The sequence below is a fragment of the Anas acuta genome, chromosome 10 (genome assembly GCF_963932015.1).
Source record: "Anas acuta chromosome 10, bAnaAcu1.1, whole genome shotgun sequence".
Lineage (NCBI taxonomy): Eukaryota > Metazoa > Chordata > Aves > Anseriformes > Anatidae > Anas > Anas acuta.
In genome coordinates this window covers 15,900,285-15,925,890 of record NC_088988.1, presented here as the reverse complement: position 1 = coordinate 15,925,890, position 25,606 = coordinate 15,900,285, and the positions used below count along the sequence as shown (strand labels likewise).

The 25,606-nt window shown below is 41.6% G+C and overlaps 1 protein-coding gene and 1 long non-coding RNA gene across 3 annotated transcripts; both read right to left on the bottom strand.

Moving 5' to 3' along the window:
- Positions 1–1,291: 1,291 nt before the first annotated feature.
- On the bottom strand, positions 1,292–13,638 carry AKTIP (AKT interacting protein). Of its 2 annotated transcripts, none has more exons than XM_068693656.1 (10): positions 13,487–13,638; positions 9,894–10,007; positions 8,451–8,656; positions 6,432–6,496; positions 6,244–6,344; positions 4,842–4,930; positions 4,669–4,767; positions 4,347–4,454; positions 3,890–3,950; positions 1,292–2,226 (listed from the first exon to the last, which is right to left on the bottom strand). In XM_068693656.1, exons 2-10 carry the CDS (start codon positions 9,933–9,935, stop codon positions 2,116–2,118), a joined length of 882 nt encoding a protein of 293 aa, XP_068549757.1. In that variant the 5' UTR covers positions 9,936–10,007; positions 13,487–13,638; the 3' UTR covers positions 1,292–2,115. The 2 variants fall into 2 exon arrangements, with proteins under 2 accessions (XP_068549757.1, XP_068549755.1); XM_068693654.1 differs by having other exon boundaries at positions 1,292–2,223; positions 13,487–13,615.
- Positions 13,639–14,154: 516 nt separating this feature from the next.
- On the bottom strand, positions 14,155–21,605 carry LOC137861896 (uncharacterized). The gene is made up of 3 exons (XR_011099912.1): positions 21,383–21,605; positions 14,960–15,361; positions 14,155–14,722 (listed from the first exon to the last, which is right to left on the bottom strand). It is a non-coding gene; the product is annotated as an uncharacterized lncRNA (long non-coding RNA).
- Positions 21,606–25,606: the final 4,001 nt, after the last annotated feature.

Below are 25,606 nucleotides of genomic sequence, written 5' to 3'. Positions count from 1 at the left end.
CTGTGCCTGGCGGGGAAGCCAGGAGCCCCCCGGGGCTGCCAGGGGCCAGCCAGGGGTGCCATCAGTGCCCCTGAGGGGGAGCACTCCCATGTTTCCAGCAGGGTTAGAACACCACTTTCAATAGTTTGTAACAAGAGAAAACCAAAGGCAGAACGCAGTGCATTAAAGCCAATAACTATGTGTCAGTTGGCTGCCCTTATTTACATGACCATTTACACAGATCTGCACCTCATGCAAAGAGGCACCAGCAGCTTTCAGAGCCGCATACAAGTTCAGCTGCACGTACCTTTTTCAGAAGCACCTGGCTGGTAACTGAGACTTTGAGTTCCTCTTACTTTAACCTCAAATTTGTTTAGCAAAGAGCCACTCTAAATTGTATTTCTCTTACTATGAGTACCAATGGAAGTACTAAATTTCAGAAAGAACCTAGGCCCTGTAACAGACCCTCTTTATGACTGAAAATTATGGAAATTGAAGGAAGAGCAGCCCCACAGAATGCACCTTTGGATACGCTTTGTTGCCTCAAGAGGCCTGCTGTTCTCCACATACCCCCTGCACTCTTCATCTGAACAGGAATTCCAGCACTCCTGGCATCACTCCAGGCAGCCCCAGGAAACCTCTGCATCCCAAAAGCAGAAACTTGAAAAGGCAGAAAGCACCGTCATGCATTAAGGCTTCAGCATTACCTGGAGGAGAATAATTACTTAATTCATATAACACTATAGAAACCACGCAAGTCACCCTTACCAGCACATTAAGTCAATCGTTTGGTATATTGTAACATATTACTTGTGAGTTCATCGTACCTTTCCTTAAAAACTAGGGATTTGTTCTCAAAAATTAGAAAGCCTGTTATAGGACAAGTGGATGTAGCTTCTGTCAGACAAAAACAACAAAGAAAAACAAAAGCTCACATCGTATTTATACATGAAGTCACCAGTAACTTGTTTGTTGCACTACTGCCATCAGTACAGGTATGAGGAGTTAAAGGAAAAGCACACCAGCTGTAAGAGGCCGGCATCACAAGTACTGAAGCTATAGGGAAATCCTGTTAGACAAGAATAAGACATTTTGCTGGGTTATGACGCTAGGAAGACTTGTGGAAACAAAAAGACTCTGTCCTAAGCTTACACCAGCTTTAAAATGTTTTCCTAGACGTGGAACCAAACTGTTCAACCAGTCTCTGCAGAACATAACAGGGTGCCTGCAAGTACTTGTGCAGCCAGGTGCTTCCACTCCAGTGCCAGTCTTTGCTAAGTGTCTAGAGTACAGATGAACAGAGGGACAAAAGCAAGATCATCATTTCTTTTTATTTTCTTAAGGTGTCACTATTAACACACATTAGTCGAGCTATCCTAGTTATCCCTTCAGTGTGGCCACCTAGGGAATCTAAAATCATCTAAGATTTTATTAGCTTAAGAGACCACCGTTAAAAGCTTGGATTTTAGTGTTTATGGAATAAAAGTCTACTAAGCCTGACATTCTGCTTTCACCCCGTCAGACTAATGTGTGCTTTAGTGACAGCATTCATTTACAAATCAATAATACATCATACACTGAGTGTCATCCTCAGCTTTACCTCTGGAAAGTGCTAAATGGAGTCATTGAACCACCTATTTACAATTTCAAATCCTAACATATTTACAATAGAAACCGAAGTATTTAAAACCATTAAATATAGTGTTTAACTCTGCTATATTAGTTTACATGAACACAGCTTACCTCTGGCATCATATTTCCTGCTAATATTTCTGCCAGCAATTTAAGATTTAGAAAAAAAATTGCTATTCCTGGAGGGAAAAAATAAAAGCTTAAAAACCAACCCAAAACCTCCAGGCATTTCAGAGCCCTGAGGAATTACCCACCCTAGACAGTCTTCAGGTAGAAGTACTGCAGTGTTCAGAGATGCTTCCAAACTCCAGGCAAGCCTTTAAAACCTAATGCATATGTAAAACGTTGAGTCAGCAATCCATCAAGCAGGTTTACTGGAGTCACTGCTACCGTTCAGTTTTTGCTAATCCATAGTCAAGAAGGAAACTGCTGCTTTGCTGTTTCTCCCTCCATTACATTCCCTCCACCCGCAGAAAGTGTTGCGTGCACCACAGTCCAAAAGAGCTAGGTAGGCAGTGTCTTCTCTTCTTTGCTGAAAGGCTGAACTGAGCCAGGCTTGACCCATGAGAGGCCAGAAACATGCATGCTTTTGCAGTGCTGATCTTCTGGCTTCTTCTAGGTAGAAGAAAATTAAAGTCAGAATTATTTGGTACCCCAAACTCTCTTGTCCTCTCCCACCCATTTTAAGTTTGGCAAATACAAGCTGAAAAGTGGTATTGTTTGCTCTCCTCAAAGAGGAACAGAACTAAGTCTATTGCTTTAATTTCTGTGGATGCGCATGGCTTCTGTAGAACTACCCTGACACCACAGGAGAGTTTTAATGTCTTAGTTCACATATTACTACCCCATTATACTGTAAAGATTAAGAGATACTCTTCGGATGGAGCATTTTGATTGGAGACCGTAGCCCAGCACCACTGTACTGCAATTTGCCAAATTTTTTGGTTCTACAGAAAGAAGAGTCAATCCAAATCAAAACGTGTCAGCCATTAGCTCGACACTAACAGCTCCAGCGTGGCTCCTGAGGTACAGGAATTACAACAACAATAACCAAATGAGCCAGGATTGCAGCAGAAGGGGGAGAGAGAACTCAGGACTTGGGAACTTCCTTTTACAGGGAAGGCAAAGAAGATTCTCAGCTACACTGATGTTTTGGAACAAGTCTCCTAAGCCATGGAAATCAGGCTAGTCTTGCTATCGACAAACTACTCCAACAACTGAAGTGCCATACGTGCACTAACACATTCAGAGTGCACCTCCCTGCCAGCCCAACAAGGCCACGAGGCACCATTTCACAATCCTGAGGCACAGTGAATGGAATGACTTGTCACGCCACTCTGGGCAGACCCAGAACTGCTGTTTGCCAGCTCTTGTTTAGTGCAAAGAATCATTTGAAAAATAAAAATAATAAATTGATTGACAGGGACAGTATGTTTTCAGAGAATATTTTTAAAGCCTTAAGTTTTTCAGAATGCAGGCTTATTCCATTTGGCTTTATTTCCAAGAAAAACAAGAAAACCTCTTCTACCCTCTGGTCCTGTGTGCGTTTATATGCTCAAAAGCCATTAGACAGTTACCATCACTACTTCAGCTCCAGCATAGATAAAGGGCCATTGTTTGAGTGTTACTGCCCCTTGGCATTACAAATATCAAAGGTATTGCTCAGGTGAAAGCTGTCACAAACTGTAACATTCTTGCCCTATCAGAGTGCTTTGTGATAGATGCAACTGTAAGCAGCCTTTGATTAGCAGACAGCGCCTTACTAGGAAACAGCACCATCAGAAACGTTAGCAAGGTACTCTGCTTGTGCTGCTTGAAAGGGTTTCAATGAGAAGAAAGCCTTCAAGTTTTTATTAAATAATTAAACATCTTTCCACAACAGAGAAGAACAAAGGTGGGGACTGTCAGGTTATGCAGCACTACTGACCGTGACAAATGCAGGACAAGCTAAACAGGCAGTCAGCAAATCTCTCCTTTCTCCTTCTTCCCTCCCCTTCCATCTCCAAACAAAAAATCTGCCAAATTTGCCAACAATTGTACTCAGCCCAACAAAGCTTTCTAGCTGGCTGAACAATTCATTGCTTAACACACTGAAGTTAGAACAGTGACATAACTGCTCAGTTAGGACTCCAATTCAGTTTCCTCACGACTGCAGATACAGAAAAGGAGTGGGGTGAGGTCTGCCTGGTACGTGCTCATCTCAAAGAGATGCGGAACCTTCCTTGCCTTTTCAAGCAACAAGCCCTTTTTACAGTCAGAATCAGGACTTTGTGCGTACCTTCTGAGTCAACATCTTCTCTCTGGCTTCATCATGTACAGCTGGATTCCAAGGAGAAAAACTATGGAGAAAGTACAGTTCTCTCTTACCTCACAGTTTTGGAAACTAAAGCACAAAGCAACAGTACAGCAAAACACAGCAGTTTTCCTTGGTCTAGTTTGATGAATTTCAAGTCAGCTACAAATCTGAGTTTTCAGTGTTAAAACATACATTTCTTGAGAACTTAACTCACAGTGGCATGGATCTTTTCAGCATTAAATACATTGTCTCACTATTTAAGATTTACTCAATATTACACAGAAGGAAATGAGCACAGGAATTATTAAGGTACTTACAAACATACAAAACAAAAGGACAACCTACTTTAATCTGTTTGCAGGGAAAGGCTTCAATAAAAATTATACCAAAACTTGTTCTCAAAAAATTAGGATGTGGTGAATTTGCTCGTAGTACTTACACGATTGCATAGGGATCCTCTATTTTGGGCTGATCAAATAAGTGACTGCTGCATAGTTTGACGCTGTCCACCACTTTACTTTTGAACAGCTGAATATCTTTTTCATACCTACAACAGAGAAATAAGCGATGTCACTTAACTGCAAAGAAGCACAGGTTTGCTCCGGAAGCACAAACAGATTTGGCAAAGCCTCAAATTAAGTTTCTAATGCAACCATCTCCAAAGGTAAAGACCATGAGTTGATTGTACAGATCTCGTTTCTACACTTCTGTGCAAAAAAATCTCTTAAGAGACTATGTCTACAAACACAGAAGATACTTACAGCACTGCAGCCTCAGGGTTCAGAGGACTAGTTGTGTCAATCTTGTAGAAGACTCTGCGAGCATACATTAGTACTTGCCATATGTGATTATGATTTCGCCTAAAAAAAAACAAAACATGGTGAAGAAGGGAAAGAGCCTCTTTCAAGCTACCCATCAAAATGTTACCACTAACCTCCATTTTGCAAACGCTCTTTTCACATCCAGTTCACCAGACATGGGATCTACTAGCGGATGGAAGACAGGCAGATCAAAAACCAAGCGCTGAGTTAGAAAAAAGAAGAATCCTAACGTTAAAACTATTGGGTGAAGGTTTTTTGGTGGTTGTTTGTTTGTTTTGGTCAGTCAGATGTTGCTTCCAAATACTAATCAACTAGTACTAGATAACAGGAAAACACCCTGAAGTGATTTAAAGCAACTGTGAAACTGTAACCCAACATACCCAGGCTATGTGCAGGGTCTTGTCCTCTTTCATGCTCATTACCAAATCAGGAAACTAATCCTGTGTGCCAACACAGGTAATATCAGATAAAATCAGATTAAAGCCAAAAACAACCCTCAGCTATTAGTGACTGAAAGCTTTTTAAATACTTGAGCTACAAGCAATAGTTTTTTTTATCCTACACATTTTTAAGTAAACTGTGATGTCACCATGGTGTCTTTAGTTGTGCACAGTTAGTTTCCTCTCGCATTTGTGTGCTGCTCCAAAAGAAAAATATTCTAACAAGGTTTGAAAGCCCTATGCTAGTAAAAAACATTATGGATATATGAGAGGCATATGAGTTTCTTTAAAATCTTTTCAAGATACTGATTCCTACTAATTCCGTCCTTTTAAAGGTGATAGCTTTACACAAAACTTGACACCAAGCAGACAGCTTCCTGACATAGCAACTCCTTCTCAGCTACAGCAGTTCCATACACCCACCCCCGATCTTCCTGTTAAAGAAATCTGGCCAAGGGGGCCGGATGCTCCGCTCTGGAAAGAGTCCGATTGCCACATGTGTGTTTTTGTTTTGATGGGGATTTTTTTTTTTTTAAACAGGAATGTAATAACTTGTATTCTTTTCCCTAGAGAAGAAAAAGTGACAGCAGATTATCTATTCCCTTTCCCTCTATTTTACCAACTTTCAACTCAAGATCTTAGTTCTTTGTTTCAATGCATTTTAAAACAGACACAGGCAAGAAATCCTGCAGCACTGTAGCAAGCACAGCACAAGAGCCTGCATTTTATGTTCCATTATAGGCTACTCAGAATTTGTACACTAAGTGCTTCAACTTCAAGTTCCTTGCCAAGGAAGTAGCAGATCAAATGTTGTGGTAAAGAACTGGTTGATTACTTGAATACTCTAATTAATCTAAGCTCATAGAATTCTCTCTACACCAGTCTCAGTAATCAGAGCAACAACTTCCTTCCACAGACATTAGGAAATATATACAAGATGGCTCACAAACATGCCCAGCCAACTGAACAGAACTAGTTCAATGAAATGAGAAGCTACCTGGCGCGTTAACTTTAACAGGAAGCCGGACTTAGAGCACCAGAAAACCCCAAGACACACACAACCATGTCCACTTACCGGGCAGTCTCCATCTGGGTAGTTATCAGGAATATAGACAGTAAATTTAAACACACCATCCTGGTAGAGCCCATGTCTTATGAATATTACTCCAAACCACACTGCAAGTGAGAAAGTTTTCTTGAGAAATTTGAAGAATTTAAAAACAAGCATGTATTGCAATTTTAAAAGTTAAAGTTTAAACTTACTTAATGCTGATCTGTAAGATGGCTGCACGTAGACACCTGGCAGTTTCTGCTTAACAACCAAGGTACTGCAATTAGAATCAGTATTTAGAATAGCTCCACAACTGCATTAAACCTACAGCAAGCTAACAACAGTAAAGCCAGAACGTACGGCCAGTAGTTTAACAGGAGACTTCTTCCACAAACTTATACTCAATTCCCAAGGGCTGATTGCTCAGAGGAGGAGGCAGGTAACTAGCCAAACCATATACTTTCACTCTGCTTTTCCTAGCTCTCCACTTAAGCAGCTATTAAGAGGCAATATTATTTCTCCTGAGAAATAATTTCTCTCTGTAAGCAGAGAAATGGAAATAACTTATTTCCCCGGAAGATGCATTTAATGCTTCTCAGCACTGTGTGATTTCCACTTTTCTACTGAATTCCCAGTTTCAAAGTAAAGAGTAAAAAGAGGATTGCAACTAAATTTCTTTGAACAGAGGCTTGCATTCAATTCCAGTTAATTCTGAAAGTGTACCAAACCTTTAATTTTAAACAAATTTTCAGTTTTAGATAAGACTATGCGGCAGGTCAACCAGGAATCCTACCGGCAAGAGACCAAACAAAGTAACAGAGAACAGAAAAGACAGGCTGGGTATATTAGAGATCTACATCAAGTGATTACAGCATCTCATTAGTAGGGACCAACGCATTTTTTAAACTTGCACTTATTTGTTAATTCATTTCTTGTGAAGATGATCAAATTATCTTCAGTTACTTCAGTCATCAATGACCCTTGAATTAAGGAAAGATTTTCTCCCTCTTCCTTTATTCTTTAGGAAGCTCCATTTGATAAACAACAGCACTGCAGAGAAAAATCGTGCTACTTTTTCTATTTTTCCAATTAATGAACACAAAAACTTCCTTCTAAATCTAATCAGCTACAGTTGTAAGGTATGCAGATTCTACTGAATACCATAAATGATCATCTGAAATACTCACTTCATACGTTTTCCAGTTAGTTGCCATACTGGCCTATTAAATTAAACTCAGCACACTTGCACTAGTAAACAATGATCTTAAAGAAAAGCACTAACACATCTCTCTGCTAACTATTTCCATACTGTACGTGAAATTGTTAAACAAGAGGAATACAAAGTATTCTTGCATGCTGCAGAAGAAAGACATTTTTCTTGAATTAAGAAGTCAGAATCAGTTGCCTGAACACCACGTTTTACATTTAGAGAGTTCTCACTTTCAACTTAATGGTTAAATGCAAGATCTGAAGCTCAGTATTGCATCAGGACTCCAGGGATTTCATTCCAAAAGGCACTGCATACTTGAGAATCCAATACGTCTACTACCGACAAAGTCTCTCCAGCTTTATGGCATAAAACAGTTTAAGTAACCCCATATAACTGTTAAGTTTTGCAGACATACAGCTTTGTGTGTGTGTGCTCCCACAGCACTCTGCACATCACTAGACCGGATCAAATAAAACTGATCAAACTGATCCAACAACAACTCTTTAAATTGCAGTGACTCCTCCCTCTCAAGTACCATTAAAGACAGGAAGACACACAGCCTTCCTAATATCCACTTAATAAGCACTTTCAAGTGTTCCACATCCTAATTCCATTATACAGTGCCCTACCTTCATAACCATCTTCCTACTAAACATCTGCTGGTTTCTCTATTATTGATTGTTTAACAAATGAGGTATTTCTGACCAAAACGCTTTGAGGGTAAGTGGTCAGGTAGACCAGCTTTGGTAGACCCAAAATGTTTTTACTTGAAGACTGAGAAATACCAAAATTCAGAAAATCACATCTAAACACAGCCCTTACAATTTCATCCCTTCTTCTCCCCTGCCACCTCAAGAGGTGGAGGTTGCTGCTCCAGAAGAATTTGGTGTAGCACAGAGTTTTACTGCATTCTTTAGGGGCTGTGGCAGACACCACACAAGCACTAGACCCCTACAAGTTATTTTTTCACTGAAGCATACACCCAGTAACCTATAACAGAAAAAAAATAGTGAAAACCCACAATTCTGCTAGGAGGGAATATTCCAAATAAAAAGGCCCGTAAGAAGCATGTGTTCCATTTGTCGACTGGGATGACGCGGCAGGGGAGGCAGGCTTGGTTATTGGCACAGCGTTCTTTGGGATAGAAGGTAACTGTTTCTTCGTAGAGGTTCGTGGAGGACTGGTTCTCAGCTCTCCAGTCAAAGTTTTCTCTTCAGCTTCGGGTCTCTGTTAGATTAAAACAGAATCAGGGCATGAGAGGTTGGAATTCAAAGTATTTAACATAGGAACATATTTTAACACAGGCTTAAACCCACCCTTAGTAATGACAAGTTTGATGAGATTTGTCTTGGGTTTTGGTGTTCTGTTGTTTTGTTTTAAGTGATCTTGGGTTTTTGTTTTTAGATAAATTTTTATTCAATCAAACCTAGCCTGTAAGTGCAAAAGCAATCAAGGCTAGGTTGGAAATCTGCAGATTAGGACACGGAGGTTTGTACTTATTTAGGCGCTAGAAGCAGGTAATATATACCATCAGCTTAAAGTCAGGCTATTTCCAGCACATCAAGGTAAGTCACTTCCACTGACGCGCATCCTCACATTCATAGACTTCAAAGTCTACGACTTTGAAGAGTCTCTGAGAAGTACCGTAGTAAAGCTGAGAAGAAATCAGAGCTTTCTATGGAAAACTTAGCACAGGTGGGAAGTGAAATACATGAAGACAAACACCCCACTTGGCACTGATTGTGCAGCCTGCTCCCGATGTGGGAGAATCACTGGCCGACAGTGACATCGAGCCCAGGTTAAGTAATTTTGCTCTAACAACCTTTTTATGCCTATGTTGTTTCACATACGTACATACATACACACATAGACTGTTCTACTTAGTGGGTCACTGCTATGCTGCTAGAGATCACTATTAGGTACAGACCTCAAAATCATTCCGCAGGCTGCCAGGACACACCTGCAGGTTACAGACCTGTGACTAAGCTGTGCTGGTCACAGGCACGATTTAGGGGATAGCGTTTCGAAATGCTTGAGACTTGGGCCAGTAGCAATACCTATGCCTTGAGCACCATCAACCAAGTTATAGAATTTTCTCTAGTAATGAAAACCTGAGAAGCAAATAACCTTCAAAGTGCTGTGCTTTTAGACAGAGTCTCACGTAGCAAGTAACAGCATTAGAGATGCAGTTTTGCCAGTGCTCACTGCACATGCAATACCTGGCTAAAGTCTACTTAAGACAGTAAAAAATGTCATAAGCAGCAAGTCCTTCAACCATTTGCACGTTTGTCTTTCCTACTTGAAAATGCTTCAGATAAGACAAGTCATTGCAGCAAGTTCTGGAGAACGCTCCGTTCACAGGCACATTCCAGTTCCTGCAAGTCACAGCCAGCTGACCCTTTTATTGAAGGCGATCCCAGCCCTCAGGATTTAACACCTTAGAGCACCCACTCATTATATCTACCTTGCGCACAGAACTTGTAGACATGCTCCAGAAAGGGTTCATAACGTGTATTCCAAATAAAGGACTGCAATTTTTCTGTGTCTTCCGTTTCGTCAGGCTTCTCTGGTTTACACCCTAAAAATACACAGAATGAGTGTGCATCCTTACAGATAAACAGGACCCAATATATAAATAGGATTCAGATCTAATTTTGCACCCAGCTTTATGTTGCTGTAAAAGAAGAGAGCTTCTTGGAGTTAAGACCAACAGTAGCTAAAATCGCCAGAGCTCTATTATTTATTAGATTCCAGGACAGTACTATAGCTGCCTACACAATATTTTTGCACTTGAACGCCTCCCTTCTTTCTGCTAAAACAACATTCTGAGAAAGACTGCAGCAGATTCTTTGTCTTGCCAACTGCCAAAGACCATCTATTGGCTCAGCACAGTCAATACAGATCCTCTACACACACAAATGCTGAAAGGTATCACTTCAGCGTTCACACCCAGCATCGGACAGCTCTACAACAGCTCACTCTCGCAGCATGGCCAAGGGCTGTCCCTCGCACACACTGCACACTCTGCAGGTTTCGGAGGCACTCCAGCCTGAAAAATCACTGCCATTCCCAGGGCACGAGATGATCCTCCCATGGAGCCTGCATTACGTATGTGTCATTCTGCTTTCATCTGCATTGGTGCCCTGCCAGGAACAGACAAAGCCACAGAACACAGAAGATTTTCTGTAGCTATTTAATGGGCTCATTATGAGCGCTAAGCTTAATGCTCATTAGATCAGCAGTTCAATTACAAGGACTTCAGCAGTATTTGGAGTTTCGGTGTTTCGTCTGTTCAAGCCATTCGCACAGCTCCCCTTTGGGTATAAACTCCAGAAGTCTTTTTTTTCCCCCCCTCTTAAAAAAACGTCTTGTTATTGTTTGTGCAAGAGCTCTCTCGCCTACACCACCTCATCTGGCACTGCCTGTTTCCTCTACTCCTCTTTTTTTTTTTTTTTTTTTTTTACTCCAATCCTCCTGGTTTCCAATATTCCACCTCCCACCCCACCCTTTCTCACTAAAGCAAGTTGTGAGACAGTACATTTTGCTTGATTTCTTTAATATGGAAACACTGACCAAGACAATTCAGAGGATGAGAGGGACAAAGACAGGACAGCACAAGTTATACTGAGGTCAACACCAAGTGTTTTCTACAGCACACAAGTCACCACCACCTGTTCACACGTTGCTTTGAATAGTTTATAGAGAAAATGATAACGTTAAGATCCAGACTCTTCCTAAGACAATCAAAGCTAACCTTGTTAAAAGAAAAAAAAAGAATTAAGCCAGGCTACTTGTCAGAAAAAAAAAATCCTAGCTGTGCAAATGTTTAAAAGAAACTCCGATATCAAATGCAGTTATCTAACTACAGCCATCTAGATACTGAGCAGCCCAGCAGTAAAAAATTGCAAGCACCATTCAGGAAAGCGATAAAAATTAATTCAGTCTCCCAGCCCCAAAGCATCTGAGGCAAACATTCCAGGACACAATTCCTCCAGATATTTTTCCTCTTCAGCAGCCAGAGAGCCGCATTGCTCCGAGCCAGCAAAAACAGAGGTGCAGAGCAGGGGCGTGCTCTGGGACAGCGGTGGGACAGCAGATGTTGTTTTCACCTTTCCCCATCCCCTGTCTGGAAGGCAGAGCCCTGCCAGAGGGCCATGCCACAGGCCCTTCCTCTTACCCAAAACCCAGCCAGACTACAAGAGCGAGATGCTCGGCTACCAAAAGACAAGACGTTTCCTTGGGGACCTTCAGCGTGACCCGAGGGCGGAGGAACTGACGCACAGAGGGCCCGGCTCTGACACCAGCAAACTGCTGGGAGCTGAGGTGCAGGTCGGAAAACAATTAGCTGGAACCTGGAGTGATTACTTTATGGGTTTGGGGGAATTTTTTTTTTTCTTTGAGGACTAACACAAACTGCCCCATTCCAGAACAAGAGCTGAGACACAGGAGCCAAAAAGGACACGGAACAAGGTATGTACATAAAGACCAGCCCAACCTACTACCAGCAAGACAGGAACTGATCTGGAAGCGTGATAACTGCTGGATGCAGTTCCGTCACTGACTCCACCTTGCAGAAAGCAGCCATACGTGCTCAGTACGCTCCCAGCTCTGCTGAAACACTTTGCATTACAGAGATGCCTATTTACAAGCTATTAAGAACCAGTTTCATCTCCAAATAAAGCGTTACTTTAGCCCTAGTTAGAATACAGAATAACTTCCAAAGAGGATCCTGCACAGAGCTCCTTCAGCCAGCTGCACCCCACTAATAAGCGATACACAGCATTTCCCTTAACATGTTGCATTGCCCTCAGCCTCTCCTGTTAGGATTCTATGGATGATGGCGAACTGGTGGCCTTGGAGTGCCAGTCTCCCACGCAGTCACTGAAAAAGCCATTCAAGGTGTTTCAAAGTTGGTTTCTTTTGAATCATGCTCACTCTTCCTAGCTATGCTATACAGGAGCTGAGCACGGTATCAGCACAAGAAACATGGCCTGTAACTGCTTATGCTCTCTAGGTCCTGCACCTAAAAATTTACTACCCTAGATTAATCACAAGTCGTTACAGATAAAAATTAAAATAATGTACTATTGGTGTGTTTCAGTTGGCCTGGTGATCCTACTTCCCAGCACGGAGAAGGCTTACAGCTGCCACGGGAGTGAAATCCCAGCATCATGCAGGGGTGGTTCCAGGCAGTGCAGTCACTCAGTGTCACCCTGCCTACTGAGCCTTCCATGGGGGTACCTGCCGCTACGGCACTCTGTGGGGCTGCACCTACCGACAGCAGCAGGCTCCCAGCAGAGCCCAACGCACTGCCTTTCCTCATTTTACGGGAAGGAATGAACACCTTCAGAACGATCACCCGGGCTCCTCTCAGCACCCACAGAGGCTGAGCAGCGCGCTGCCCAGCATTGCCTTTACAGATTTCTGCTGCTTCAGGAGCCGAGCGCCACAGCTGCACTGCTGAGCTGCCCTCCTCACACGGGCCTTGTGTCAGCCCGCACCTTTTCCTCTAGTGCTTTCCTTCTGCTACAACAATTAAAAACAGGAATACTGTGAAGAGATGCCACTCCAAATGCTGCTTCTTGGCACGGCTTCCTGGCTTTTACAGCGCACTCGCACAGTGGAAGCCCTCCTGTGGCTGCCCAGGCCACCTGCCGCCCGCAGCGGCACCCCCAGCGCCACACGGGGTGGCCGCACTGAGGGCCGGCTGCAGCTGGGCTTTGTGCACGTCCCCTTGGCTGCCCCGGGCAGCTGCGAGGGACCCCGGTGCCTGTGGGGCCGCGCTCCCTGCCCGGCACCGGCGGGGCCGTTGGGGCTCGGGGCCGTTGGGGATCAACCCCCCCCCCCCCCCCCAACCGCCACCCCACTGCCAGCGGCTCCCTGTGAGGAGCGCCCGGCCCCAGCGGCGGGGCCCGCCCCGAGCCCCCCACCCCCCCTGCCCACAGCGCCGAGGCCGCGGGGAGCCCCACCCCGCTCGCCGCCCTCCCCTCCCGTGGCAAAAACGGGGTGAAAAAGGGGGAAATTGGTTAAAAGCCGCGCGCCCCGCCGGGCCCTCACCGCGCTCCGGCCGCGCCGCTCCCCGCCGCCCGCCGCCCAGGCCCCGCCGCCGCCGCCCCCCTTTAAGCCCGCCCCTCGGCCTCGCGCAGCCGGGCCCGGCCTCGCGCTCGGCCAATCGCAGCCCCCCCCGTGCCGTGGCGTCACCGAGGGGCGGGGAGAAGAGGGGGGAAGCGGCCAATGGGAGCCGCCGGGCGCTGCGTGAGGTAATGAGGGCGGCTTCGTTCCCCTCAGCGGGTGGGGCGGAGGGTGCTGCGGGGAACGCCCTTCGGAAGAGGATTGGTCCGCGCGGCTGTCCGTCTAGGGCGAGCGGGCCAATGGGAGGGGGGTGACGCACCTGTCAGGCCGCAGGAAGAGAGCGGCGGGGCGGGGGCTGGGAAACGCGAGCCTCTCCCATTGGGCGGCGGGGCGGAGCGGGGAGAGATGCGATTGGCGGGCTGGGGCGGCGGGGGCGGCCCTGCCTGAGGGGCTGTGCGGGCGCCAAAATGGCGGCCGGGGGCGGGCGGGGAGCGGGGCCGGCCCCTCACGGGCACCTGACGGGGCGGTGTAAGAAAGTGATCCCCTGCTGGGCTGCTGTCACCTCACCCAAACGCATTTGCGGGAGCTTGACGCCTCCAGCAAACTATGTGAATACATAACAGAGGCACGGCTATGGCACTAACACCAGAACAGCGCTAAATAGCAGTGCGCGGGGCATCAAATACCTCAAATAAACCTAAGACTGAATTGGTCCTGCGAGATGAGCTAAAATAAACGAGCCTCAAAATTTACACGGGGGACAGGATTCCCTTCTTTTCCACTATTCCAGGATTCCGCTATTTTCATACTACATGTATATTGGTATTTTAACTGACTAGCCTAAAGCGCTATTCGTATCTTGCTTACCTCAGAAAAAAAGTTTCTTTTTCTAGGGATTAGTGCCTGTTGAAAATAAGTTTAATAAAAGTCCTATTCCTTTTTACTTTATATCCAAAGTTAGGAAAAAATCATCTCAGAAAACTTTTTTTTTTTTTTTTCCATTTCCATATCTCATTATCTGTTGAAGAAAACATATAAACATTTGTTAGGTCCAAAGTGCACAATCTTGAGGGTTTGTTGGATCAGCTTGAAATAGCATTACAGGTTCATTACTGTGTAAGCACGCCAAGAATGTCTTGGAAAATGACAAATATAAGAGATAGACTCATGTGAAATTCATCAGCTTCAATTTTAAATCTTTCAGGAGACTGAAGAGAGAAGCTGTAAAATACAGAGAACCAAATTATTATACATTCATATTTAAATCCATTTTTTTCTAGGCATACTTGCATACCTGTTTCACCCAGAAGGCTAAATGCAGGAAGGAATTTAATTTAAAACAATGTCTTCAGGCTAGCATAGGAACAAGGTGTTGGCCAAGATTTTCCACATACATAGAATCATACCCCAAAAGCACACATCCTCATAACCCCAAACCTAAAATTGCCAAGCACCTACCTGTAGCTCTGCTGCTGAAGGGGGGCCACGATGGCTGCATCCTGTCAGGCATATTCACTATTATGTTTAATTGTCCAGCGTGCAAAGACCCTGATAGTTCTGACTGGGCCAGAATTTCCCCTTGTGGTGGCTGCAGTTTTTAGAAATAGACTGAATGGAAGAGACACGAAGGAAGTTCCATGTATTTAATTAGCTGGAGGGAGTGCGTAGCACCACTAGGTGGTGTTCTGCAGCTGCTGTAGTCGCGTAAGGTGATCCATAGACAGCTGAAGGATGAAAATACTTCAGACTGGAAGCATGAATATGCTGTATGACAAGAAGTGATCAGGGCTTTTGCTGCCAGCTGCAGATAAATATGCATGCTTCTCTCCCACTGCCATTCCCAGGAGTTCTATGGGGACACTGACAAAAGAATTTTGAAAAAATACCATATATAGTTACACGAAACATCACCTTACTTGATAACTATCAGTATTAACATCACTTATTTCCCCCTCCAAAACAAAAGGTGAAATAACGTATTTTCTTTTTTTCAAAGCTAACAAGCAGAATTATAGTCACTGTTAAAAACTCAAAGCATTGAACGTCTTTTCAAATGCAATTAATTCCTTTGTGATTTAGATACTACAAGAAACACTATCATCACTTTATGGAACAATATAATTACAAATGAAAACAGTCAAGGAGTTAGGAGAAGCTATCAGGCTCCTAAAATATGATGGTAAACATACAAGAATACTTTAAAACAGGTATTTTCATTTTAAAGGCATTTACAAAGAAGTCAGTGGGTAAGAGCTTATTTCACAATGCACAGTGGTGGTTTTCTATGGGGAGGAACACATCATGCCACAGTTCTCTCATCATTCTGAAGGGCAATAGCACAAACAAGATCTAGGTAAACTGGAACCGATATGTGCAGGTAAGGCTAGAGCTATTGAACGGCTCAGCCCTTCGTGCTAGGTAATGACAGGTACCTCACAGAACCACGGAATGGTCTGGATTGGAAGGGATCCGTAAGGATCTCCTAGTTTCAACTCCCTTGCCATGGGCAGGGACACCTTCCACTAGACCAGCTTGCAGAAAGTTATTTGGTTTGTGAATGCCTTCCCAAAACTTATTACCCAGAATGGTAGTTCCCATACAGGGCTTCATAGCTTGACAGAAAATGCTGTCCAGACCCATAATTCTCGTAACATGCCCTGGGTTTGGGGTCTCTTGAGCTGCTTTGGCATACTGCTCCGTGCAGATTTCAAAGCATTTCTCTCAGTTCCACTTAGATTTATTTTAGTGCAACACAAGACTGGTAACATAGTACAACAAAGGAAACATCAAATTAGTAAAGACTAATTAGAAGTAAAGGCTCTTAGGGACAAGATTGGAAACAAGTCAAATACAACCCGCTCCTAGCTTACACTTCATGTGGTATTTCTCTGGTCAATTCAGCTCTTCTGCCTCTAAGGTGGGTCAGTGCTGGGATCCAGTGTTCAGAAGCATCAGAAACCCCACAGCATCATCTAATGATACAGTGCCCATTCATGCCTTGCCTCTTCACTAACCTTATTCCTGGCACATGTCATCAAAACCATCCTTCTTATTTTCATATCTTTTCATAAGGTTGAGATAAAGACTGTCTAACAGGACAGAAAAGGAAGGGGAAATAACAAGGATTATTCTCATCCTAAATCCAAAAGGCAGCACCATACCAGCCACTAGGAAGAAAATCAACTCCATCCCAGCCGAAACCAGAACAACAGTATATTTATTTTCCTTGGGGAAGAGATAAGAAGAAACAACCCAGACTGCAACATCAAAATCTGTTATGTAGTTCTTGGGGTCTCTGCTCTGTCAGCAACACTGTAAAACTTCAACTACAAACTCACTTCTTTAACAGAGGATCAGAAATATTAAATATATTTATTCCCTATAGGAAGCCTTTCATCTTGCTAGATTCACTTCATATAAAAGTACATATGTATATAATATCCCATCACTTTTAGATTTGCATGGCTGCTGATATATTCAGCTATGTGAGAGCTTGGCTGTTCCTGAACAGCAGAAGCTAACAACGACCAACTGAGGATCACACCGCAGCCTTCAAACTATGCCTTCTTCAGTATGTCTCATCATGGACATTCATACCTAAATTTGTCTACTGATAAATTGAAATTCCTCATTTTAGATTTTTCCAACCATTTTTGATGGTTTTGAATAAGGTGTTAATTAGACTTACAGCTGTAATTACTATTTCCTTACCGATAAGGGTTTCGTTTGTTTTAAATACCTTCCTTTCATGGATTATTTTGATTCATAATCATGTGAAACATACTCCCAAGCAAATATGCATGTAAACTCACTCTCAGGAATAACTAAGGATTACAGAGTAATCAGATTAAAGAATCTTTTTGAAAAATCAGTTTTGCAGAGAATAGTCATTAGAGCGCATCTGTATGAGACAACCGTGGCAAATCAGTGAACACAGCCCACGTAAACAACCTTTGATCAGCATTTTCCACAATATCATTATGAACTCCAGTTTCTGCTTTAACGATACGATATGATGAGTGAAAAGCAGACCAAAACCAATTCATAACTGTGATTTTCCAGCTGAAAATTAATTTGTTGACTGAAAAATACCTACATAATTTCAGAGAAGATAAGACATAATAAAGTAGGACCATTTTTTTCTCCACTCACACCTGGAGCCAGATTTTTACACAAAAGTCACTTCCCTCCTTTCATCTTCTTATTACTTTCCTAGTAAAGTGACATATTAAGCAGGTATGTAAGTGGTTGGTTATTTAAAAATCTGCATATTAAAGAATTTAGTGTATAGCTGATCAAAGAAGTGAATATAAAGAGTAAAGGCTGTGAGGTAAATATGCAAAGGAAGCTATCACATTCAATGAGAAACAGCTATGAACAGTTACCCAAGATTGTGTCTGTGTAGCCCAACTAATCCAAGTCTAAATCGAGATGGTTTGTGGCTCTTTTGTCCAGAGCACATCATTAAAAATCAGCAAGCTCTAATATTTAGCCAAATAATTGGAACAGGCTCCCCAGGGCAGTGGTCATGGTGCCGAGCTTTCTGGAGTTCAAGAAGCGTATGGAAAATGCACTCAGATGTAGGGTCTGATTTTTGGGTGGTCCTGTGTGGAGCCAGGAGTTGGATTCCATGAAACTTGTGGGTCCCTTCCAGCTCAGGATATTCTATGATAACGCTGAACGTCCACTACATGAAGAAAGAGCATCTATCACAATAGACCAATTCAACCTCACAGCTCAAATCTGAGAATTTGAAAGTTTACACCCATCTTTCCCTTCAGCTAGAAAAACATTTCAGCCATACAAAACAGTACTGGGCTCCTTGCTTCAAAAGGAGTAAGAAAAGGCAGGATATGAACATGACACCTAGTAAACCTTCATGCAGAAAGAGACATGCTTAATTAAATAGAATGCCACTTAGCAGCACTGTCATCGGTAGGGCTCACCTCACCTTTTCATGAGCCAGTCTTGGTCACTAACAGCCCTGTCATGCAGACTGCTACAGGAGGTTGGGCACCTCAGTATTCAAAAGATTCAAAAGACTCAGTAAATAAAAGATTTGTAAGAAAGATTGCTTCTCTCCTCTCCAGATAAAAGCGACATCCGGCACTATCTGCTCAGAGCTCGTAGCTCAGGGCACAGACGCTATGCTTGCATATGGAAACGACTGAATGAAAACTCAGAAACGCCCCTCTCACTCCTCATTTGTTTGTTGCTGTTTGTCTTTAACTATCTGTATTCATATTTATGGCTTAAAGTAAGCAGAAATACCACAGACAGTATATACAGACAACATTTACTGCATTTAGCGCTTTCTAAAGCTAGACTAGGAATTGGTCTGAACATTTACATGAAAGGAAATCAAAGACTAAGAGCCTCACAACCAAGGTACAGAAACTTCAGTCTGCCTGCCCAGTTCTGACTCGTCACAACTAATTGTGACTAGTCACAAATTTATGTTTAAAGGACATTACAGACCAATTAAAAGTATTGAAAAACTTCCTATTAACTTCAATACGACTTCAGTTTAGATGCTTCATCTATGAATAAGAACTTAAGTTGCCCAGGAAATCCTCAACAGAACATTTCCATCTGCATCTGTTTCATTGGCTTTATTTTTTATCTGAACTTTTGTATTTTTTTCTATGCCATCTGCAACCCTTTTTTTGTAGATTAGTTGAAGTTTCTACCTCCCATTCGGTTATTTCTATTTCCCAAAGGTACAGTGATTCTCAATTAATTCAGTCCTATCTTCTATCTCTTTGACAGTTACCAGAAGCACAAAATGTTGGGAAATCTAATTTTTCTTCTCTTTTAAGTGAACAAGTTGTGCCTCTGCAGTTTTGAAACATAGTTTGGCTGTTTGTGATTTCTCTTTATTATAAATTTCATTCTAAAAAAATGTAAGTGTGAATTGAGATTAGATTTAAACTGAGCATGCATGTCCAAACATCATGAGAATTCCTCTATCAAATAAAACTTTCATCTTAATTATCCTTAATAATTTCCACTTTGCTAATATAAGGTCCCTTAATACCTTTGGAAAATGAAGATTATGAAAAAGAGACTATATGAAGATAATTATGTCTCATTTTGCAGAATTTTAAACACCTTCTTCCAGATAGTAAATCTAATGTTAATTAATAGTGGGGTATAATATTAGATCTGTCTCTCTTATGAAAATCCCTGATAGAATGTTCCCTGATGAAGCGGTGTCTGTGTTATTTTATATATTAGTTCCAATTTATAGCAAAGCATACTGCTGAAAAATGTTAAGTAGCCAAGCATTCAACAGCCAAGCAAAGAGCTACCATCACAATTGAATTAATTTTCATTATTTCATTTCAAACTGTGTAATTACAAATAAACTTTCTCTTTCAAGGCCTTTAAAAGTCCTGCCCACTAAAGTTTTGAACACAGACAGGTGCTCTGGGTATTTGGGCTAGAAGGAATCTCCCCATTTGCTATAAATTTAGGAGCAAATCTGTCTGTATGTGTTTGCATGTAGGTGTTTGAACAAGTCTTTGTCTACAAAAGCAGCCAACCAACCTACCAACCAAAACAGAGCAATACCCTAGCTAGGTCATCATGGCAGCTGCACACAAATCTGAGCACTGTATTTTGAGATAAACTGATATTATTTTCATTGTCTATATGTTTGCATGTTCTATATGTATGTTTGAAAAGCCTATCAACTTCTAAAAACGATTTGTCTGGAACTAAGATACCTCTACAAAAAAAAAATAAATATAGGCAACAGTTGCTTTTAAAGGCTGTTGCTACTTCCCATCATAAATTGTATAATCATGCTCTTAAAAAGGAACGTGAAATTAGAACTGACTATAGTACTGCCTTAGTATTTTAGTCTGATCTATTTGCAAGTTTTTTTTTTTTGCTTTAAAACAGTTATATCTCAATCTTTAAACCAAAATGTAAAACGTTTGGCAATGATTTTATTTATGAGTATCAGTAAACTGGTATTAAACATATATTAGCATTAAAAATACTTTTTTGTTGTTATTGTTCCTGTTTTTATCTTTAACACAACTTCAAGGGGCTTTGTGAGTCAGAAAAAAAAAAGGATGTTGAACTGGCATCTGGTTTAAAATCTGTGCTGAATATTTTGTTAGAAATTATTAGGCAATATGAGATTTTAATGCTAGTCTATTTATTAATGACTTTTTCTATTTGTATATATACACAAAACAGAAATATATAGTATATGTCATATCTGTATGTAATTCTGCCTGTAAGATATGCCGGAATTACAGTTTGTCAAGCTGTTTCTTTTCTGGTGCTCATGACCGGGCACAAGTTTCTGTCACTACAGAATGATTTTTTTCTTAGAAGCATATAATGCACAAACACTTTTACAAGGTTTGTTTTGCCCCCCCTAGCTTATCAACCAGGAAACTATATAGGAACATAATAATAATATCTAGACAGTATAAAAAAGGAGAAAGTGAGCCAACACTAAAACAACAGTAACACAACAGCTGCACTTCTGTGTGAGCAAACCATTGCGCACACAAAAGTTAATAATTCTTCCAAGTGCTCATTGTATCTCCTAGAGCCAAATCAGCCACCGTGACAAAATAAGCACATTTAGAATTGAAATCATCTTAATATCAGAGATTAGAAAGGATCAAAACCACCATAAAGATAGGAAAATGAAACCTTCCATCCTTCCTCTCTTAGTGGTACTTGTGATTAATCTGAAGTAAAGATATTTTTTTTCCAAGCATGCTTAGGGGGTTGGCATTCAAATTTTCTGTGATCATCCTCTCTGGAAATCTGGTTTAAAACTTAGTGTTTACTAGATGAAAATATTTCAGTCTGCTCCTGTTGACTAAAATAGCATAGACTCAGGCCTAAAATTACCTAAATAGATCCATATTTTGTGAACGACAAACCAACAACAAGCAAGCAAAACAAAACTCTTTCCCACTGGTAATGCAGATTAAGATTACAGTCATACAGCACTTCTGCATCCTTGGATTACAGAATCACAGAAAGGATCAGGTGGGAAGGGAGCTCTTGAGATTGTCTACTCCACCACCCTGCTGAGAAAAGGATCAGCTGAAGCAGATTGCTCAGGACCGCATCCAGCTGGGTTTTGATTATCTCCAAGGATGGAGTCTCCACAGCCTTTCGGGCAACCTGCTCCAGTGCCTGATCACCCTTGTGTAGTAAACAGCTTTTTGGCTTAGAAATAAAAGCTGAAAGCAAAGGTAAGTTATGAAAGAGGACAGGAGGAGAAACAGCATCCTACAGAAAAATTGCCATGTAAACTGTAGCAGCCATGCAGAGAAGTGAAAAGATGTTTAGAAGTCTCAGATTTGAGAGAGAGAGAATTAATTTCCTTTTCCAACTCGCTATCTCCATCTAAAACTACCTGAAGGAAATTGATATGCCCTTACCAATCTCCTTTGATGAACATTTTGTTATTCAGGAAGGACAATGCGAGTTAGAACAAATCTATACAGCGTCACAGGGCAAGGAAGTGATGTACTTCATTTGCAAGAGAGAAGCAGCAATATGTTACCTGATATAGTGATTTAACAAAGTTTGATTGTAAATAAGACAGTGACTTCAGATTTGGTGGCAAGGTACCTGCAGTTATTTACAAGATAGAGGGTTAAATATTTACAGGATAGAGGGTTAAATCCAGTCATTCAGGAGATCCTCCCTTGCTTTCTAAACTCCTTGAACATCTCGTTGTGTGTTAGCCATCTCTCCTGAAAGCACACTGAGCCCGTTGCAGCCACCAGGACCACACACATCTATCACAACTGCCGCTGGTGGTTAGCACTTGACCAGGGTTTGGGGTGAAAGGCCAGGTTGTGGGGTGAGGGGAGCACACCATCACACACTGCTCTGGGTAACGTGGAATAGGAGTATCCAAGATTATTCCTGAAGCAGTAACAGCCTGGCCAAATAACACTGTGGCGTCTCGCTGGAGCATGCTTCTGACACCTGTGCTCATGTCTGGGTATCTCTTCCATCCTGCCACACAGTTGATGTTCAGTTGATGCCTTTTGCACAGGGTCAGATTTAGAATGCTTTATGCCATAACAACAGACACCAGGGGAGCGCTGATAACAGACCTAATGCAGTTTTCCCTAGGAAATTAAAGTTACAAGCCACAGTGTACTGAGATAATTTTTGATTCATTCCACGGTAGTAAATAATGACTGAGATACCTAGTCAAAGGGTGATCCCAGCTGCTTCTTAGGTATGGTCATTCAAACAAAACACAAGTTAAATACCAAATGCTATACCAAAGAAAAAATGGAAACACAGTCCTACCTTTTATCTCCAAACACAAAATTTTAAAAAAAGCTCAGAATCAGCTGCCCATTACAACTGCTATGCCTCCATGCCCCCCAAAGTAAATATTAATGTTATACCAAACACCACCCTGGTATCTGATGTCATTACTTGTATTAAAAAAAAAAAAAGACAGGCAAAGAGCCATGTATGCATAAAAAGCTGGTGAAATTCCTCATCAATTTTGAAGAAAAAACAAACAAACAAACAAACAAACAAACAAAAAAAAAAAAAAAAAAAAAAACAACTTGGAGAGAACTCAGTTACCAGGGAAAATAAAATAGAAAATGCTGGGAGATAAACATCTTTTTAGTCTAGTGCCGAAAGCCGTAACAAGAACCAATTTCAAAGAGATATTAAGTAAATATTTTAATAGTGAGAGTGATTAACCACTTAATCTAACTACCAGAAGGAGTTGGTTTTACATCCCTTCTTAGATGTAGATTTATTAGAGTATCTTAGAGGAGATTTATTTTGTTTAGCTACTGGGTTCACTTTAACATCGACTGGATGAAGTGGAACAGCCTACCACAAAGTCTGGAGGTGACTTAATGGTCCTTTTGTGGACTTCTCCGAATTCATGGGCTCCTCTGTTTTAATGTGGGCTTTCTGAGTTTGAGCAGTGAAAGAAACACAGCGAAAGAAAGAAATTCCCATGTTAGTATTGCTACAAATCACCATCTCTTTGTGTGTCTGAGAACTGTTAGATCAAATTTATACAAATAGAAAAGATGTCCTCAGGTTCAAGTGCCTTAAAATATCAGCACTTCCTCTGACACACCGACAGGGCTCCACGCAGGACTGAATTAAAAGAGGCAAGCTGAACACTGATGTGTTCTCTTATAGGCAGTTTTAGCTTGGTTTTTCACTTTCTTTAAAACAAACCATCAGGTACTTGGTGTTTGAAATACATTCCAAGCTACGAGTACTTCAGGCTCCTCATGATTAGACCACTGAGATGGAATCACCCCCAAAATGTGGGCTCATTACTATCATCGCATGGCAGGTACTGCTATATTAACTGTGCAGTGAAGGAGCTAAGGCTTACGTTACACACACAGATCCCTCATTTTTACTCCCACCATCCATCACAGCAGAATCTATGGGAAAATGGAGTACAAATCATTCAGGAATTTACAACAGTAAGTTGAGCTAGTTCTGTGCTATGTCATTTCTAGAAGCGGATGCCTTTGTTTTGCACCCTAAGGGCTGCTCATATGCATAAATAGCCGCCTTTTTTCTGCTTCTGAATCACAGTGTCCAGCCAATACAAAAAAGATTATGAAGTATGAAAACTGCACATATTTCCACCACAGAACAATAACAAGATCTATACTTTGATTTCCTGGGAAATAAAAATTGTAGCTATACTTCCTGTCAGCCCATTCCTTTGAACATGTTCTCTTCATAATTTGGGTTTTGAATCTAGTTTAAATGGCAGTTAAAAATTGTATGTGGCAGTACACAATGAAATTTAGCTTGACAGCTTGGACATCAAAACTAAAAATAAATGACTTCACATCCAAATAATAAGTAATAACAATGTTAGCCTGCATAAGAATAGCAGGACTGGATTCAAATACAATATTAATTTTAGGGATATGAGTGACTAGGGAGAGACAGAGGCAAAGAAACAAATCCTTCATATAGCAATAGTCTCTTCTTATCCCCCAGGCAACTGGCTGCCTTTCACCTCAGCGGCAGAGCAATTATGTGGCATAATGACTGCAGTGCAAATAAGCAGAGAGATTTTATTAAACCAAATGAGCAAATCATCTGCGTATTATTGCGATTTGATTGACAGTGACAAGTGTCGAGCAGACACGGATGTGAATATGATAAAGAAGCTTGCAGGAAAGCTCTTGATAATGTTACTCTTGATAAAGTTGCTCGGCAAACCTCTCTAAGTAAATAAAGGAGAAAGAATATGATGCATATTAATTCACATAGTTTGCAACCTGCCACAGGACTAGAGGAAAAGTTGCAATAGGTTCAGCACATGGCATTTCATATGAATTCTAAAATTGCATTTATGAGTCTCATAGACTTTACAATAATATATTAATATTAAAAGTAAAGGTCATTCCACATAACAGTTAAGCTGCCTGAGCTTCAACCTTTATATCAATAACAGGCTTGGGCTGGGGGCAAGAGGAGGGAGAAAACAAGCGGGAATGATCTGAATAATGTAAAATGTTACCTTGAAAGATTGCTGCCTTTTGCTGGGATGTCCATTTACACACTTGTACTTTCAGTGGACAATTACATTTCTGACAGGCCTGCTGTCAGAATGATTAAATCGATACCTTTCATGCAGAGGTATTTGGGCATGTGATGAATTGACACGGACCTTCAGGCCTCTACAGAAGCTGCTCTTACATTAATGGCTCCCTGATGACATCATAGGTGCACGGACTCCAAAGTTTCACATCGTTGTAGTCGGCACAGAACTCAGGATAATTACTTTTGGCACATGGAGTGGATTAACCAAGGTGGCTGGGAAGCTTTGACAGCACACCCATGGAAAAAAAGCAGCAGGAATAAAATCACCTGTGCTCTAATGGTATTAAGATCATGAATAAATGTGGGCTTACAAGTTTAAATTGTTTGACTGGGTAAGACATGATAAATAGTTCTCTTTCCTTCACTCCATTTTTTTTTTTTTTATTATTATTATTTTAAATTTGAATGTGAACAAGCAACAGCTTTATACCCTGCTTTGGTTAACACTTTTCTGCCATCAAGTACCATCAAGTTGAAGATTTTCAGTCTTTG